Here is an 18,882-nt window from a genome sequence, read left to right on the forward strand (position 1 = left end):
TATAATTTGTTATTTTAGGCAATACTTGAGGTTAGATTCTTGTGATTTAGGATTGATGTTAACAACAGGTCAGGATCCGGTCAGCTTTCCTTTCTCCGCTTGTCCACCTTAGAGTTATTGTTGTAAACCTCTTTTGTGATCTTTAGTCTAATCCTCTCATCCTACTCATCCCGTGACACAATGTGTCTGACGCTTAGAAGATGAACAACCTTGGTTGGTCGAGTTTGAGCTCAACACTGAAAGGGACCTTTTATATTTGCGACCTTGGTTTTTCGAGAAGCAAGAACCACTCATACTCCCACAAACAGCAGTGGCCTGTTGTGATCACCAATGTCCCCGTGTGACACAAAGTGTAGGCCCGCTGTACAGAGCGAGAATTGATGCTTTTATGCATTGCTCTAGAAAATACACTACATGTGTAGATAGAGTGGCAATTTCCTGGCATTGTTTGTTGGTGTGCATAGTTGTGGTGTTGTTTCTATACAAAGCTGCCTTTTATGGCTTGTAGGGCCAGTGGTACTTATCATAATTGGTGAAATGTTCTTCCTGGCAGTCATGCAAGCCTTCATTGCATGTTAATGTATTTGTTATGAATAGTGTCCTTGACACAACCAATGTATTTATTTGACTTAACTGTTGGTAATGATATGATAGTTGTGCAACCAGGAGTGAGTTGTTAATTCCAGCCCTTCACCCACAGTAAGATCCTGGGTGTTAATCAGCTTTCTCTCTACCTGGTTGCTTTAATCAGGGTTTATAAAGGTATGGCACACCATGTTGATCTTAAAAAAAACGCCAATCTGAGCCTTTGCTGCTAACCTAGTGTGGCTAAACAATTTGTTCTTCAATAAGCAATATAGTCCTGACATAAAAAAAACTTGAAGCGGCTATTTGAAGCTTATAAACAAAGTTTATTAAAAGTGTGGCACCATATTGTGCAGAAACTAAATCAGAGGCATTATTACAGTAGGGCTGAGCAATATGATGATATATATTGTCAAAACTATATAAAAATGTCTTGTATACATTTTTTAATATCATTTCTCTCACAATATAGGCTAGGCCTATATTTATTTATTTTTCCCCTATAATTTCACATAAAACTGTTGTTTTGTTCAATGTTCATTTTGCACTCTAGTTTTTAAAATGAGAAAATACTCAGTACTTTTCATTTGTAAAGTATTTAACTCACACAGGAGTACACAGAAATAGGCTTTACCATGTGGTTATTGGGAGTATATTGGGATTGAAGCCCTACATGGCATGATTAATATAAAATAAAAATAAGAAAATACATGACAAGACTAAAGTCAAAGGCTGCAAGTACAAAAATATGTATGAGGCATTAATAAATACGTTTTAGAGGAGACCTAGAAGATGAAACTGTCTTTGTGAACCTTTTCTCCTCTGGTAGGTCTCTCCAAAGTGTGGGGGCTTCGATTGCAGAGATTCGATCAGTCTAGACTTTCAGAGAAAACAGAAAAGCAAACAAATGTAAAAACCTTTTTAAAGGTGCTCAGTTGTGGTGTTTTTTCTTTTGCAGGGGTGGCATATGGTAGTCAGAGCAGCGAAGGTGTGAGCTCCCTCTCCAGCTCCCCCTCCAACAGCCTTGAGACTCAGTCCCAGAGTCTGTCCCGATCGCAGAGCATGGACATCGACACTGCCTCCTGTGAAAAGAGGTAAGAGGTTTTCTAATTGCATATTGCACTGCAGCTGTCCAGTTCAAAGGCTTTAAAAAACCCCATGAAAATACATTTTTTAAAATGATGCTCCACAGAAAATCGTGTGGGCTTCTCCGTCACAGAGAACAGAGTTTGTGGTCAGCTTGAATTATATCAGTTATAATAAATTCCAATTGTGAGAAGTTGTCATGATTCACACCAAAAAAGTATATTCAAACACATATCCTCGAGATGACCACATAAATGCAATGACTATCACAGATTGTTTCTATATAAATAGTTCCTTCAGAAAGTTATATTCTTCTTTTGATTATTTATAGCGCAAACATGAATACAAATGATAGTGTTTCATAGCAAGGCTACATGCTTTGCTCTTAAAAGATGTGGTTATGAAGTTTGTTGGAAAAGAGCTGAGATAAATGTGATGCTTCTTATGAACGTTTGAGGTTTGAGTTAGAGGTGAACCGGGTAGGACGTTTTACAGACTATCGTTATCGGCAGAACTGAGCTATAATGGTGGCTGCCACCAGTCTCGTGGGGACGTAAATCACCGTTTTGCATGGAGGCTCCATACAAAGTCAATGTAGAACGAAGATGGGATTTATTTTAGTTTTTTTTTCTCCCTACAAAATGTATCTCTCGAATATATAACGCAACACTATCAGCTCTTTGTCAACGACACAAGTTAAAGGCAGACGGGGAGGAAAAGAAAGCATTCACTGGTACATTATCTTACTTGCCAATTTGGTGTTCTCTCTTCCAAATAATCCAGCCATGTAACCATCCATCCGTTCATTAAATGAAATCACACACTTTAGGATCCTCCTTACCTCGAGAATATGCACAAACATCAATGGTTTGCAAGAGTAGCATTTAACAATGTACAAGACGTGCAATACAAGTAATCCTGGTCCATCATAAACCACAGAATGGTGCGTCGTAAACATATTCAAACAATGGAATCCACCTAATTACATTACAGGATGTTCTTTTACAAATGATTAAATTCAGAGTGACAAAAAACGGCGTATGCAAAAGTAGCCGAATAGGCTGCTGCAGAAGTAAAGAAGAAAACTATCGTCATTATATTGGCCTTTAAAAATCCACTATCAGTCGACCTTTAGTTTGAGTGCTGGCATGGTCAGTTTAGGAATGAAGAGACTTACTAAGCACTGCGCCTCTGTCCTTTTTCAGCATGTCCCAGGTGGATGTGGACTCAGGGATTGAGAACATGGAGGTGGAGGACAGCGATCGCAGGGAGAAGAGGAACCTGACTGAAAAGGTAAGCAGCAATCGTGAACATTACTCAAAAGAAAGCGTCTTTTATCCTTAATTACTTGACCTGCTTGACTTTGAACGTGCCCATCTTGTGATCAAGTGAGTCTTTAAATGAGGAAACACAAAAATGAGTCTTTGGGTGTTTACAGAAGTAGAGTATAGCTAGTTCACACGCTCATACATCGGCGTTCGAGCGTTAGGTGTGAACTGCTCAAAGATGCAAGCCGAGAGGCTCATCGATGCCTCGCAGACACAGTCCAGATATCTGGCATGCTAAATATCTGGACCTGTCGGGGACACCGGCCAGCCAATGAGAGCATGAGACACGGGTTGAGGGGAAACCTGGGGGAGGAGGGGTCGCCTGTAACAACAGGAACTCACTGTATGTGTTGGAGCAAAGTTGTTTTTGCAACTCGAGGAATAAATAGTAAAAAAGACGTGTGGAAACAGGCTATTTTGTAAACACATGTGCCAACGACAACATCAACAATATCAGTCAGTCAGTCATGTAGTGTGAAAACCACAAGGATTTCAAGACTCCCGCTTACAAGACAGCAAGTTGTGTAGTGTGAACTTAGCTTTAGGGACTTTCCATTGATGCCATTCTTGGTTTCTATTTCAGTTTATTGATGCATATCTGTCTCTTGATAGACCACAGTGACCCTGAGATAATGAGTATCATGAGAATCAAGAGTAATACTAGTCTTTTTGTTATGTACTCTGTAAATCTTTCTATTTCTGCACCTCAGGAAACCTCTGCAAACTCCGATGTCTCAGAAGAACAGGCTCTGCAGCTCATTTGTAAGATCCTCCGCGTATCGTGGAAGGAGCAGGATAGAGATGTCATCTTTCTCCCTTCACTGGCTGCAGAGTTCCACCAGAACCCTAAAGATGGTACGTCACTGAATAACGTCTTTAATCTCTGTCACCACAACAAGCTGACTGACTGTGAAAAGTTGTTTACAACTGACTTCCTGCATCTTTTTCTCTCTCTCCTGTAGTATACTCTGATTTCAAAGACCTGATTGGCCAGATCCTGATGGAAGTCTTAATGATGTCCACCCAGTCACGTGTCCACAACCCCTTCACCAGCTTGACCGCCACCTCTCAGCCAATCGCAGCAGCCAAATCCCCCGACCACCGTCTGACGCTGGTGCAGCCCTCCAGCCAAGGTGGCAGCCCCATGGGCCCCAGTGCAGGGTCCTTTGGAGCCAGCTCTCTGTCCAGGCAAGTACCTCGACTCAGTATAATGAGTGTAACTCCCAGAGACATATCAAAGCTCTGGATTGGTCACTAACACTCCTCCTCCAGGGTGTGCTTTATTGATATTTAATTGGTATCATTTTTATTCCTTCTAGATTTTCTGATTTTGCTTTATTTCTATTTGTTAAGACATCGTTGTTAGAAGAGTTTTTGCCAATCATCGTCTCAATGTTGTCCACAGTCTGTATGGGTGTGGTAGTCCTCACTCGGGGGCTTTGGATGCAGCCAAGAGGACCTCCCCATCTCTCCCTACACCCTCTGTACCTTCCACACCCTCCGTACCTTCCACACCTTCTTCCCCACAATTCATTGTGCCCCCTAGCCCACCCGCTACCGCTACTCCGAGACACACTCTCAACCCTCCATCTGCCCCCATGCCCATCTCCCAGCGCTATCGGCCTTACTCTGTCACCTCTCCCTGGGGGGCTCCCTCCCCGTCTAGCCCGGGTCAAAGAGGATTCACTTTCTCTGGACCCTCTCCTAGCCCCGCAGGGCCCTCTGTTCCTCCTAACACCCCAGTTCCTCCGCCACCACCCAGCCCCCAGCCCTTCTCCTTGAGCTCACCTAGGGCTCGCAACCAACCCTCCTCCACACCCGCCACCGTGGTGCCCCCTTCTCCCAGATCGAATGCCCGACAGGCTGCCTTTGCTTCCAGGATCCCACCTTCTAGGTATCTCTTCTGCCATTTGCATGTCAGTGTGCGGTGCACACGCAAGCAAACATACTAAAACCATAACTTTTTGTGAACCACCAGGTTTGAGGTTGGGTGTGATCTCATGGATCCCTTTTTATAATGTAATTGCTTCTTATGCGTCAAGTTTAATGCAGTCAGTTCTCACCTGCAGAAGCTTATAATGATCTTAAATGACTAATATTTAGACTGCTAGTCTGAAAGTCATTGAACAACCTGACATTTTAGCATTTTTATTAGGGTTGGGAGATATGTGAACATTTTTCAATTAATAGCCGTTCTAATTTTAGTTAGTATTAAATAAAGTTGCTTGTTGCTAACGTGTCATTTTAAAAGATCTAACCCATTAACAAACACATCTATGAAATTCTCGAGCAAAAAAGATGTGGTTCACACCTCTTTGCATCGGCTCGCTCAAGACAAGTTGCATGAGTGATCGTGACAGTCAGTTCAGTTATCGGCTGAAAAAATGTCCTGACAGTGTTTAAAAAGCTGCAGACAAAATGGCATTAATGAATATTTAAAAAGCAGCGAAAGAAGTAGTCTTCAAGCAAGCATGCAACCCTCCAGCATCCTTTCCTTAGTGCTTCCTTCCTTCTGACTTGCTACCATTCATATACACATGTCTTCATTCTTTTTTTTTCTTCACTTCCCTTCTGTCTCCTCACACTTGCACAACATCCTCTTTTCTCCTTGTGTCCTTTCCTCGTCACGTTAGCCCCTTGTCGTTCCTGTTCTTTGCCCTCTCTGACCGGTCTCAGGACAGCAGTGATGAAGACTCTGAGGAGGAGGAGGATTTTGCACGGGTTCAGTTTGGGTCCAGGTACACCGCTGCACGGTGTGTGTGTTTATGTGTGCGCGCGCTTGCTCAGTTGCGTGTCCACTGCATGTTCCAGTGGGCCCACGAGGCTTACCACTAACGGCGCACAAACACACTAGGGTAGAGAGGTGAAAAATAAATGGATGTAGGCTTTTGACTGTTTTGGTCATCAGGTTTACATAGAAGTTCCCTTAACTATAGCTTTTAATATATAACATGGTGGGAAGTATTAAACACATCATTCCACATTCATTATAACCCTGAACCTTCAAAATCCTGCATTTCTTAAGACATTTCCTGGCCTAGTGGTCCCTATTTACTGGGTTAAGTTCTTCCATTTTTAATGCAGTATATTCTTATGTACAAGACAGTCTTGCACATCCCAGAGAAATTAAACCTAAACCCTGAAAGAGCATGTAAACTTAAAGGGGAATTGTTCAGTATCATTTAACCCCGTTAGTACAGCATGAGGCCGTTATGCATATGGTAGACTTGAACTGTGTGTGATCAATTTAATGCATGGGTAGTATATCATTAGGTGAGAAATTCCCTCCTCTATGGGCATTTGTTTTGCTATATAGTTGTTAGTAGATCTTAATCTTAATCTGGAGAAACTGTCTTGAATATAGTTACAATGACTACGTTTACATGCACACTAATCTTTCACTATTATTCCAAATATTCCAATATTCTGAATTTGATACGGGTCATATAAACAGCATATTCAGTTTGGATATTCTGAATTAGGTTTTATTCTGAATGGAGCAATTTCCGATTAAGACATGTGGGATATGATGGTATTATACAGGTTTTAGGAGCATTCTTTGGACATGTATACAGCGCATTAGGAATGTGCGTCTCAATTTGTTTTTTTTACGGCAGTTTGCGACACACAGTCTCTTCCTGTTTACGTCCAGCTCAGTGCGTTGTACACAAACCAACTAGCTGACAGTTTGCAGAGATGCATGCCCAAAAAAGAAAAGCCCACATTTTTGGTGCGAAGGAGAAACACACCTACTTTTAAACATTATGAAAGACTTGAATATCAACCGGTTTTTGATATGCCGACCTTTTCAAGAAGGTGGTTGAAGGAATGAAAAAGAGGGAGGCTGTGTTCGCATGGTCGAACAATTCAGACATCAGTTCCGTTAATTGGAGTATGCACGGCTGCATTTTAATGGGAATATTAGTGTAAACAGATTAGTAGGAACATTGTCTTTTTTTGGAATAAGGGCACAAAACTGAATATTTTGCGCATGTAAACGTAGTCACTGTTATTGAACAGTATAATGTGTTAGCTTGGAGAACAATTGTAACCCAGGGCAAAGGTGATAGTCCTGCTTTGCCTGTGTCCAATGGACAAATAACACGTTTCATTTTATTACCTCCTGAGGTTTGTCGTGCTTTTGAAGCAGCTGACGTACAGGTTTTTGCGGTTACAGCTGACCACTAACGGCAATTTAAACTCTTGTCACCACATTTGTCAATTAAAATGTGGCAGGCTGAATCCTAATATCAGCTTCAAAGACTTTCTGCAAACAGCTCTTGAATGTTTAATATCATCACTTTCTCTTTTCAAGAGATGCTGCAATGCTGTCACTAATGCTTCATAGTTTGTTTCTTTCAGGACCCTTGAGAGTGAGTTTGTTAACCATAAACGTACATGATAATGTTTGATGCTATCTCTCTCTGTGTGCCGCGATGTTTTCTGATATTTAATGAGTCCCTCTGTGTCCTTGTTTACTTTTTGTTCTTGTTTATAGTCTCGGTGCATGTGGAGGGGGGATGTCCTGCGATTCAGCCACCGACCGCTTCACCATTGAAACATGCAAAGAGACAGAGATGCTGAACTACCTCATCGAGCGTTTCGACAGTGTTGGCATGGAGGAGAGGAAAGCTCCCAAGGTAAGTGTCTGTCTGTAAGACAAAGAAATGTTTATTCAAATAACTTACTAAAATGTATTGTATTATTTTGTATATGTGATAAACCTTGAATTCATTACTTAAGTTATAGAAAGGAGTAGGCCCATATAACGGTTTACTTCTGCCTACTCCTTTTTGGACATTGAATATATATTTATTTGCTGTTTATTATGTGTATGTTCATTGTTAATTATATTGGTTATTCTTGTTTTGTTTTCTTATTTATTACATGTTCGAAAATAGGGCTGAACAATTTAGAAAAAATCTCGAAATGCGATTATTTGAACCGATATTGCAATTGCGATATTAGAGGGAATGATACACATTATTATTCTCATTTTCATTGAAAAAAATGTTTATGATTTGATTATTGCGGAGATCTGATGATTTCTTACTGTAAATCTGTAGAATATGATGTGTAGGCCAGGACGTCTCTGCAGTACGACAATTCATATTTAATTTAATTTAATTTTATATTTATTTTGACTCACATTTCACCTTCAACAAATATTGCAAATAATTTCAGTAGGCCATGTTGCGATTTCGATGAAATTGCGATTAATTGTGCAGCCCTAGGTAGGACCAGACAAGTGTTTACTTCTGCCTACTCCTTTTTGGACATATAATATTTATTTGTTCATTCTGTATAAGTTTATACTGTTCCTTTTTATTGGTTATTCTTGTTTTTATTATTTTATTTGTTAGAGGAAAACTTATTTAGCGATTAAATCAATGCCATAAGATTGTAATGATCCTTCTTATAATAACTGCAAAGTTCTTTTACGCTCATTCACCATTCGTCACACGTCTAAATCGGTTACAAAATGTCCTGAGGACAGAAGAACAGTCTGTACCTCAGACGATGCTGCAGGCCAGATGGTCTGGAAACAAGCGAAGTGATTCAGCGGAGTCTGCAGAGACTTTCTGTGAAATCAACAGCATACATTTTTATCACACCTCTAACCGTTTTTCTCTCCTCTCCTATCCTTTTCTGTCTCTCTCTCAGATGTGTAGCCAACCAAATGTCAGCCAGCTTCTCAGCAACATTCGCTCTCAGTGTATTTCCCATGTTGCCCTGGTCTTGCAAGGCACCCTGACCCAGCCGCGGTAAGAATCACAGCCACACAATCATTCAAAATCTGTCATTATATCTGTGTACGTATCTCTTCCTTTTCATTTTAGTCTCCATAGAAACTACTCACTTCACCTTGACTCCAGAAACGTTATTTATTTAATTTCCACACAATGCTTCTCTGTTTTTTTTCTACGTGTAGGGGCCCTCTCCATCAGTCTTTGCTGGTACCTTACCTGCTGTGTCGGAACCTTCCATATGGCTTTATTCAGGAGCTGGTGCGCATCACCCACCAGGAGGAAGAGGTGTTCAGTCAGGTGGGAAACACGTCCGTCCATTTTTGAGACATGTTGAAACTTATTTAGGGTCACTTTAGCTGAAACCGAGGGACGTACCGATGCCACTTTTTTTCAGACCAAGTACGAGCACTTACATTTGGGCACTTGAGGATACAGAGCACCGATATGAGTACTTAATAATACCATTAAAGTCCTAACAATGATAATTTCATCAGATGTTCCTCACATTCTGACTGTGACAAATTAAATACACAACATGATGCTGTTGCATTTAACATTGAACTTTGTGTTTTCCTGATAAAAACAGAGCATAGTTTGCAGTAGAGATGTTAATAATTAACTGAGCTGAGCGAAACTCATAGCGGCTTGTCACTCAAAGGAGAATAGCTGGTCCACATTAAAGGTCAGCCCACCTGAGCCAGAGTTGTTGCTAGCTACGGGGCTAATCCCCGTCACTTTAAACAGCAAGTAGCCAGACACAGCTTGGCTTGGGTCTTGAGGAGTTGTAGCATTTATTTACCGACAAACTGTACACACTCTGCACTGCTACGTTCACAGCTATAACATTACTGATGACTTCATCATCACACACACACATGCTCTGTCTCCCGACTGGACACTCGCTTAACGTTACGCCGGTCTTGCAATACACTGACGGAAACCCGGACAGAGTACGGCAGGCAGACACACAGCTGACAACCTCACAGCTAAACTAAATGATGCGGTGGAGACTTGGCATGGAAAGTGGCTGCATGTGTCCACGACAATGCAAGCAACATCGTGGCTGCTACTTCTCTCCCAGGCGGGTGAACTGGGGAGTCCATTGCCTGTTTTGCGCATACGCTGCAGCTGATTATCGGGTTATCGTTGCAGCAATTGGACACTTCAACCACAGCAGACTTGCATGCAAGGCACTAATCTAGTCGGTTAACGTCACGTTGCCGTAAAGTGGTTTTGTGTGTGGTTGACAAGTACATGAGCACAGTATCGGTGCATCCCTACTGAAACCTATCCCAGCATACAGTGGAGCAGGAACACACTCATATTCACTCCTACGAGCAGCTGTAACTACACTGTACTGACTATGTACATGAATGTAGTTGGAATGATACCATGTTTAGGGCAGTCACCCTAAAGCACCTTCACAGTGATGAAGAAATTGCAATAACTCAGGCGTAGGACAGCTTTATACTGTGAGCTGGAAATGCAGTTCTAAAAGTTGACACGGCGCTGATGCATGACCTGTTTACTGTCTTGTTTTTCAGATCTTCATTCCCATCCTCTATGGGCTGGCTCTCGCGGTGAAAGAATGTTCCTTTGACAGTGACAACTTTAAATTCCCCCTTATGGTAAGGAGATGTTGTCCTGGCCTGACCCGCACTGTAGTACCAGGAGGCAGGAGATGAGACTTCATGTAGTTAAAGTTGCAGAGGATATGCAGTACAGCAGGGCTTTAATGAGGTCAGACAAACCTGCTCAGTAGAAGGACAGCTCCAGATGTACAGTATATGTACCATATGTGTGCAGACATGCTTAAATATTCAGTATAAAAGTGTTGCCACTGTGCTGCTTCTCCTTTTGGATTGGCATGATGATGACTTTCCTCCCACTTTGTATTCAAGTACAGTGGAAACCACTTATAGTGAGGAACCGCTTGTATGGCTCATACTGGATTCTGCTTGGGACAGAATCATCATACATTTTTTTACTTGATACTTTCCCTCATGGGACCGTCTGCTTTCCGACTGGCTACCTGATGCTGCGTGCACATTGAAATCATGATGGTGAAAAGTCAATTTTTCTCAAGTAAATGCAAATGCACACGGGGAAAGCACCTGTGGTTGAAGCCGCCCTCGTCAAGTGGATTGATAATGCCCGGTCACGTAATGCCCCAAAAAGTGAAAACTCTGCCGAACCTCAATCGGCGCCGGCTGCAGATGAACAGCAGACACCCGCCTCCCTCCATGCTGCTCACCGGGCAAGCAAGCGAGGAGCCCTGTCAAAGGGGCGCCGTTCATTTTTGCATGTGCTGCCTGCACTGCTGGGGGTTCAGAGCCAGCCAAAAACACAAATGCCCCCCTTGGTGAGGCAGCGAGCCCGTAAATAGCAAAGCGGTCCGTTTCGTTACTTTGTATGTAACAAATATACAAATGTCAATTAGATGGTAATCTACTTGAGGAATAAAGAACAACAGAAAATACTACAATCCTCCGCTTGTAGTGATCAATTTGACCCCGACAGACGTAAGCGGTTTCCACTGTAGTTCATTTTCAATTGTCATTATGTGTTAAATTGTGTTGCAAGCTACATGTTGTTGGTTGTAATTATCTTCTTACAAATGTAACAAGTAAATAATACATTGAATAATCAACTAATCTTGGTGGTTATACCATGTAACCAAGTTTACCTGTAAACAAAACGTTTGTTTTTACAGGCATTAGCTGAGCTTTGTGAAATCAAGTTCGGAAAGACTCACCCAGTGTGCTGCTTGGTGAGTACACCTTTTGGAAGCTACGCTATGGCACTGAAGTGTTCATCATTATGTCGTCATGACTCAGATCATTTAGGCTGTTTTTATTTCTCAGGTCAAGTCACTTAACAGTTTAGTTTCTATCAAGTAGATGTGCAGGTCTGGCTCTTGTCTTTGTTGTTTATACCTTCATCATACCAGCATGGCCAGTTGACATCGGCACCAAACAATGTGCTCTGCTGCTTATTTATTCATGACATCAAGTCTTCTTCATGCTTCACAGGAGAAAGTCTCCTGTGCATGGAAAAGAACTGAGCCCATATTTAGGGACAACAACCTCTCAAATCTTTGGGTTTATATTAAGCTCAATTAGTTGCTTGTTAACTGCATGTTTAGTTATTGTTTTATTAGTATCATAACTACTGCGTGGGTTATTGTAAGTGACATTAAGGCATTTGATATTCCTTGGTGACATAAACTGAATGAGCAGGTAGGAATACAGTAATTTCAGTTCATTGTCTTCCACAGTTGTTGACTGTCTCATACTGGCTTTCACTGGAATTTAACCTTTGAGTGATTGGATGATTACTAGTACAGAATCTGAAAATCAGAAATACTTTATTGATCCCCGGGGGGATTGGGACGTTACAGTTGATCTTATATAAAAGCATAAAGAAAAATAGAAATAAAGGAGTATGTAGCATGAAAATGATGTGCATAATGCTACAATATATGTAGAGAAATATAAATAAATAATATAAATGAGAAATATAAGAAAAATGTGCATCAAGCATACAATATATAACCACAGTGTAAATAAAAGATTCTGAGAAGTGGGACCTATTAAGACTGTTAAATATAAGTGCAAGGATAGTATAAATAAGAATAGTTCTTAAAATGTACAGAATAAATGCAGTATTAATGAAATGTGTTAAATGTTCAACACAAAAAGCCTATAACCTGTATGTGATACGTGACTGTCATGGCTCTTGTGTGCAGGTAACGTCGCTGCCTCTGTTTTGTCCCAAAACTCTGAGCCCCGGTTGTGGCAGAGAGATCCAGAGACTGTCCTACATGGGAGCCTTCTTCAGCCTCTCTGTGTTTGCTGAGGATGATGTGAGTTAAATAATCAAAGAACATGAGTATCACTAGATGGTAGCCAAAAGCTGAAAAGTGTCTGAGAATGGAGAGTTGATCCGGCCTCACGATTCGATAACGATTCACCTGTCAACGATTCAAATGCACAACGATTCTTGATGCATCTCAACGTATCGCATGCTCAGTTTTCTATATTACTGCATATGGCTACTTTTTCATCAATTAATACAAACACACAGATAATGCTGAACTCCTTTTTTATTTAGAAAGTGCTTTCAAAAATCAGACAACAGTCTATAATATAATATAATATAATATAATATAATATAGTAATACAGTCTGTAAGCTGCATCTTTTCAATACTGGTATCAACCACCTCAGTACATAATCATTACAAAAACAAAACATAAATCCTTCTGCAGTCCATTAGTAGTGTGCTGTAATCTAAAAAAACAAGGTTTTCACATAGCAATTAATTAATTTGCCTAGCAGCTAGCGGATTTCTCCTTACTCATAGCTCTTTGAATCCCGGTTGAATTTCAGCCTGCAGGCACGTTTTTTCAGCTCAACATTGTTGAATCAGAGCAGCTGATGTAGGTAGCGAGAGCAACAAGCTAGCTGACTGCTGAGTGTTTGAATGCCGTCTCTCTGCTCCGCGCACACGGAGTGAGTATGTGCAAAGCTCCACCCTCTAAGTGAAACACTAATGGAGATTAGAGAAAGAGGAGAGAAACAAGCATGATGGTAAATGACAACAAAACGCAGTAAAGACTCACTCTGAGCTGAAATGAAACCAAACGCCCAATTATGTTCTGTCACTACATCCGATGCAGAATCGTCCACATCCACATTGCGATGCATTTTAGAATCGAGAAATTCCCACACCTCTGGTAATAATACTGAAAAACGAAGCGCAGCAAGTTCATGTACAGACGATCTGTATTGGTAAACTCAATACTTTTCTTTTTCTTTAGACAAAAGTAGGAGACAAGTATTTCTCTGGCCCAGCCATCACCATGGAGAACACGCGAGTCGTCAGCCAATCATTGCAGCATTACCTGGAATCAGCGAGGGTGAGCCTCGGCCTCATTTATTCAATAGCTGTCCTTTATCTATAGAATAATGTGTTAAAGTTATTTGTCTTCTTTTTCAGGGTGACCTGTTCAAAGTTCTCCATAACATCCTACTAAATGGGGAAACGCGCGAGTCGGCTCTTAATTACATGGCAGCTCTAGTCAACTACAATGTGAAGAAAGCTCAGATGCAGGTAAGTTGCAAGAGTCATTCATCCAACAGAATTATTAAGATAAATGTCATTTACCCAACTGGTATACACATAAGAAAAATCAGTAGTGTAGAAATGCATTTCAGTTGTTAAAAGAGAAAATCCAGGCAGAGGGCTGCAGGGTCTCTGCAGAAACAGACACCAGCACACACGTCTAGTGGGACATAAGTGATGATTGAGAGGGATTATTTTATCTATACATTGTTCTTTAGGAAATTCTTGCATATTATACCTTTTTAATGTGCTGTAAATGGCCTATATATTTTTTTTTATTTGTTCTCATAGTCAAGTTGTATGTACAGCTTTTAAACATTCATTGAATGAATTCACTCTGTTCTCCTAGACCGATGACAAGCTGGTGTCAACAGACGGCTTCATGCTCAACTTCTTATGGGTGCTGCAACAGCTGAGCATGAAGATCAAGCTGGAGACGGTGGACCCTTACTACATTTTCCACCCACGGTGTCGCCTGGCTGTCAGCCTGGAGGAGACGCGTCTCAAAGCCCCCATGGAGGAGCTCAAGAGCTGGCTCACCGAACTGCGTAAGTTGAAAAACAAATACACAGATTTATGATTGTGAGGTTTTTTGTTTTTACAAAAAAAAATTTTTTACTTGAAGTTTGAAATGAGTTATTGATATTTTATGTTAATTTGAGTAAATGCAAGTTGACTCCATCGTTTGAGAAATCTGTTAATTACACGTAGCGGAGCCATTTTGTATGTTATCAGTTCTCGGAGTGATTCATCAACATAACAGAGCCGTGATTTCTTTTCTTTTCTTTTTTTTTTTGTTGATCCAATTAATCTCCGGTGAATCATCCTTGTGTTACTGTCTCCGTATTCCTTCTGTCTCTGCTTTATTTGGAGTCATCTACAAAGTAATAGCAGCAGCTACACATGCTGTACTGTATACAATTTATGTCATACGTTAGTATTGAAATAATTCTTATGATGTGGCAAGATACATTAACCTAAGTTGGGTTTTTTTAGGCAGTAAAGCTGATATTTAACTGTAATGAAACTGGCAGACTGGTTCTGACTGTTGGTGGTATGTGTTTCTATATTGGAAATAATTAATTGTATTTGTTCCCATGGACAGACGAAGACCCCACCAAGTTCTCAGAACCCAAGTTCCCCACCGAGTGTTTCTTCTTGACGCTGCACACCCACCATTTGTCCATCCTGCCCGGCTGCAGGCGTTACATCCGCAGGTTGCGAGCCATCCGCGAACTGAATAGGTATTTATTTATTTGATTTGATCAACATCACTGTAAAAGTACACACACATGTATTTATTCTCCGTTTATGTGTGTTTTAATGGTGGTTTTTTTCCCCCCACGTTAGGACTGTAGAGGAGCTGAAGAACAGTGAAAGCCAATGGAAAGATTCTCCCCTGGCTAGTCGACACAGAGAGATGCTCAAGCGATGCAAAACCCAGCTCAAGGTGAGTTTAACATCCTTGTAGATGATTTGATACCTTGATTGATTGAGTAACGGTACGTGTATTGATCCGTTCGGTACAGGACGCTCGGTTCGGGCTGCGACGTCCTTTTGGTACGCCCTGTGACCCAAACAGCTGTTTATATCTACTACTCGCACACACGGAACAGAAATATTGAGCACGTGTTTTACAGGCAAAGTTTTGGCAGCACACCAGTTGTTGTCAGCTCAGCTTCGAGCTAATTGTTTAGCCTGGTTAGACGGGTTAGTCGAGCTTAGTGGGCAGTGATTTGTGTCAAACTGTATACCGACACTGTTAAACTGAAGTCGGTTATGTCTGTGGAAACACTTCAAACATTTAATTTACAACGGCATCACCTGAATGTTGACAGACTGGACGGCGAGGCCTTCTCCCCACAGTGTTCAGGTAGCATCCCACTGTAGATCCAGACCGTGCAAAAGTAACTAATGATGGTGTTTATCCCTGCGTATGCGACCACACTTGATTGTAGACGATACAGAATTAAAGCATATGGTCAAAATGTTTTGAGCCCCGCTACTATGTGCCTGCAAGACATGCAGGTTAGGTTAATTGTTTACTCTAAAAAGTGTGAATGGTTGTCTGTCTCTGTGTGTCAGCCCTGTGATAGTCTGGAGTCTGGAGTACCCCGCCTTCGCCCAATGTCAGCGGGATCGGCTCGAGCCCCCCACGACCCTGAATGGGATAAGCGGTTACAGATAATGAATGAATGAATGATATTTATTTCTCTTATTGACAATATGTCAGTTTTTGAGTGCCTTAACTGTTAAAGTAAGAATTATGGCCAATAAAAAAATGTATTTTCTTTGTTTTTCTTATTGTACTGAAAACGTACCGAACAGTGACCCCAAAACCAAGGTACATACCGAACTGTGAATTTTGTGTACCAATAGACTCCTATTGAACACTGATTTAAAGGTGCAGACCTACAAAAACGCTCAGTTAACTGTATTTGGACATTAGAGGACCCTGGACCATCCTGAAATGCTGAAACACGCAGGATTCTACGACAGCATATTTACAGAGATGCGATCCTCATGGTGTGTGACTTTTGTCCTGTCAGAAACTGGTGCGAGCCAAAGCTTGTGCTGACGTGGGCCTTCTGGATGAGAACTTGCTCCGCAGATGTCTGCAGTTCTACAGCACAGTCATCCAGCTCATTCTCCGCATGGTGGACCCTGCCTACCCCAAGTGAGTCTCCCACTGCTGCTGACGGACCATGTTACTGTTTTGTTGTGGTATTGACGCAAAAGGAACAGATGGAGGTTTTCTATCTTTCAAGCTGTGTTTCACGTCAAGAGTATTATAAATCAAGATGTTTGTTTCTTCATTCCTTACGCAGCATTAACCTGCCACTGCACCCTGAGATTCCCAAAAGCTTCGCTGCTCTGCCCGAATTCTACATTGAAGATGTGGCCGAGTTTCTGCTTTTTGTTGTGCAGTAAGTTTAATAAAATGTTCACACTGTAACATGTCTGTTTAAAAGAAAGGACATTATGATACGAGAAAAATATAGATATTAAACTCCCCATGAAATGAAAAATATATTTGCCCAGTTTTAATCTGGTGTCCCTTTGTTAATTGTTCATTAACCTCTTGTTATAGGTCATTATCAAAGTATTTTTACAGTCTTTTCTCTTCCTGTAAACGGTTTCATAGGTTTGATGACTCATCCTGCACTTGGGGGCGTTTACTTGGGCGACTAGCTAGCCAATCGTTTGTATATCAAATCAATATACGTTCTTTTAGTTGAAGTAGCTAACTGAGCAATATGAATAGAGATGGGAAATTATGTGTTTCTGGATATCAGTGGGCAAAAACACTGTCATTTCCAAAACAATGTGGCTGAGGTCTAATTCATTCAAGGGGAATTTTGATTTGATTTAAATCCCTCTTGTAAGTGTATACCGCTTAAATATTCGGTTTCACTGTGAGATACGTTACAGTACGGCAGTTAGAGACGCTCTAACTTTCGTTCATGGGGACTTTAAATGTCAAAGAAAACTGGGACACAAAGTAATACATTTATCATTACAAAATATGTGACAGTTCTTTGTGCTATAAATCATCCCTTCCTCCTCCCTTTCCTCTCTTCTTCCAGGTATTCTCCCCAGGTTTTATATGAGCCGTGTGTCCAGGACATTGTCACCTTCTTGGTGGTGTTCATCTGCAGCCAGAACTACATCAGGAACCCCTACCTTATCGCCAAGCTGGTGGAGGTGCTGTTCGTCACCAACCCCGCTGTACAGCCTCGTACTCAGCGATTCTCTGAGATGATGGAGAACCACCCGTTGTCTGTCAAACAGCTGGTTCCCGCCCTCATGAAGTTCTACACTGGTGAGTTCTGTGTAATTCAAAGCGGATGTTGTAGTGAGTGGGATATAGTGTAGATTCTTCATCCCTTCCTTTTAAACTAAAAACAAACTGTCCCCTCTGGTCAGATGTGGAGCATACCGGCGCCACCAGCGAGTTCTACGATAAGTTCACTATACGGTACCATATCAGCACTATCTTCAAGAGTCTCTGGCAGAACCTCGCCCACCACGGCACCTTCATGGAGGAGTTCAAGTGAGTTTGACAAACATGTAAAAAAATAAATCACACAATTTTTAAGTTTGAGTCTGTGGCTGTCTGACTTGGATCAATCCTAACCTGACCTACTTTTCCATCTTCTTTCATGCTTACTCCCCTCTAGCTCCGGCAAGCAGTTTGTGCGCTACATCAACATGCTGATTAATGACACCACCTTCTTGTTAGACGAGAGCCTCGAGTCCCTGAAGCGGATCCACGAGGTTCAAGAAGAGATGAAGAATAAGGAGCAGTGGGAACAGCTGCCTAGGGTCAGTGCTCAGCCTTATAGAGTCTGGAATTCAGTGCTTGAAGTGGAAAAAAATAAGTGCCTCTTCTTCCCTTATTTACATGTGTATCTGTCGGTATCAGCAAATCATCATTACATTCTGAATTTCTACAGTGAATAAAATATACTAGGAGATATTGAGTTTTGGGGTCCTCCCCCAACAAAATTTGAAGGTTTTTGACTTAAAACTATGCAATTTCACTTCGTTTTAGACCATTATTATTACTATAGATGATGCCCAAAAAGTTTTACGAGAAAACTTGCTATAGTTTAATTACTATTTTATTATTTACACATATATCACAGCCTTTGTCTGAGCATGAAATTCTTCTGGCAATGTTTGTCCTGTAAAATTATATTCTATAAATCAGAAGAGGAGATTCAGAAAATTAACAGTTCATTCATGATCAATAAATTATACCACCCTCGTTGTCAGTAATACAAGCCCTTACCCCCAGCACCATCGTTCTTGCCCCCCCCTGTGGCGTGCATCGGCTCATCCAGATGCTCTCCACATTATTTTTAATGCTCATATGTTGGCGCGGTGGAAAAACGCTGGTAGAGTACCGGCAGCCTGTGAGATATGCCGGTAAGCAAGAAAAAGTCAAGGTACGCCAAAGAGTAAAACGTAGAAGTCACCTGCGTACCGATGAGTACCGGCCCC

General features: G+C 41.3%; 1 protein-coding gene across 2 annotated transcripts in view; it reads left to right on the plus strand.

Annotated features, from left to right (window-relative positions):
- The window catches only part of ube4b (ubiquitination factor E4B, UFD2 homolog (S. cerevisiae)), a 28,328-nt gene that overhangs the window by 4,539 nt on the left and 4,907 nt on the right, over positions 1-18,882 (plus strand). The window contains exons 3-24 of one of the 2 annotated variants that reach the window (XM_037772269.1): positions 1,544-1,679; positions 2,877-2,964; positions 3,710-3,854; positions 3,962-4,187; positions 4,405-4,893; positions 5,633-5,737; positions 7,498-7,639; positions 8,664-8,764; positions 8,932-9,046; positions 10,294-10,377; positions 11,463-11,519; positions 12,498-12,614; positions 13,571-13,669; positions 13,750-13,863; positions 14,225-14,423; positions 14,981-15,119; positions 15,226-15,325; positions 16,425-16,552; positions 16,704-16,802; positions 17,463-17,698; positions 17,803-17,929; positions 18,057-18,201. In XM_037772269.1, coding sequence (XP_037628197.1) covers positions 1,544-1,679; positions 2,877-2,964; positions 3,710-3,854; positions 3,962-4,187; positions 4,405-4,893; positions 5,633-5,737; positions 7,498-7,639; positions 8,664-8,764; positions 8,932-9,046; positions 10,294-10,377; positions 11,463-11,519; positions 12,498-12,614; positions 13,571-13,669; positions 13,750-13,863; positions 14,225-14,423; positions 14,981-15,119; positions 15,226-15,325; positions 16,425-16,552; positions 16,704-16,802; positions 17,463-17,698; positions 17,803-17,929; positions 18,057-18,201 — 3,191 coding nt within the window. The remainder of the gene's footprint in view (positions 1-1,543; positions 1,680-2,876; positions 2,965-3,709; positions 3,855-3,961; positions 4,188-4,404; positions 4,894-5,632; positions 5,738-7,497; positions 7,640-8,663; positions 8,765-8,931; positions 9,047-10,293; positions 10,378-11,462; positions 11,520-12,497; positions 12,615-13,570; positions 13,670-13,749; positions 13,864-14,224; positions 14,424-14,980; positions 15,120-15,225; positions 15,326-16,424; positions 16,553-16,703; positions 16,803-17,462; positions 17,699-17,802; positions 17,930-18,056; positions 18,202-18,882) is intronic. The other variant, XM_037772270.1, reaches the window with a different exon arrangement.

Source organism: Sebastes umbrosus, chromosome 6 (assembly GCF_015220745.1).
Source record: "Sebastes umbrosus isolate fSebUmb1 chromosome 6, fSebUmb1.pri, whole genome shotgun sequence".
Classification (NCBI taxonomy): domain Eukaryota; kingdom Metazoa; phylum Chordata; class Actinopteri; order Perciformes; family Sebastidae; genus Sebastes; species Sebastes umbrosus.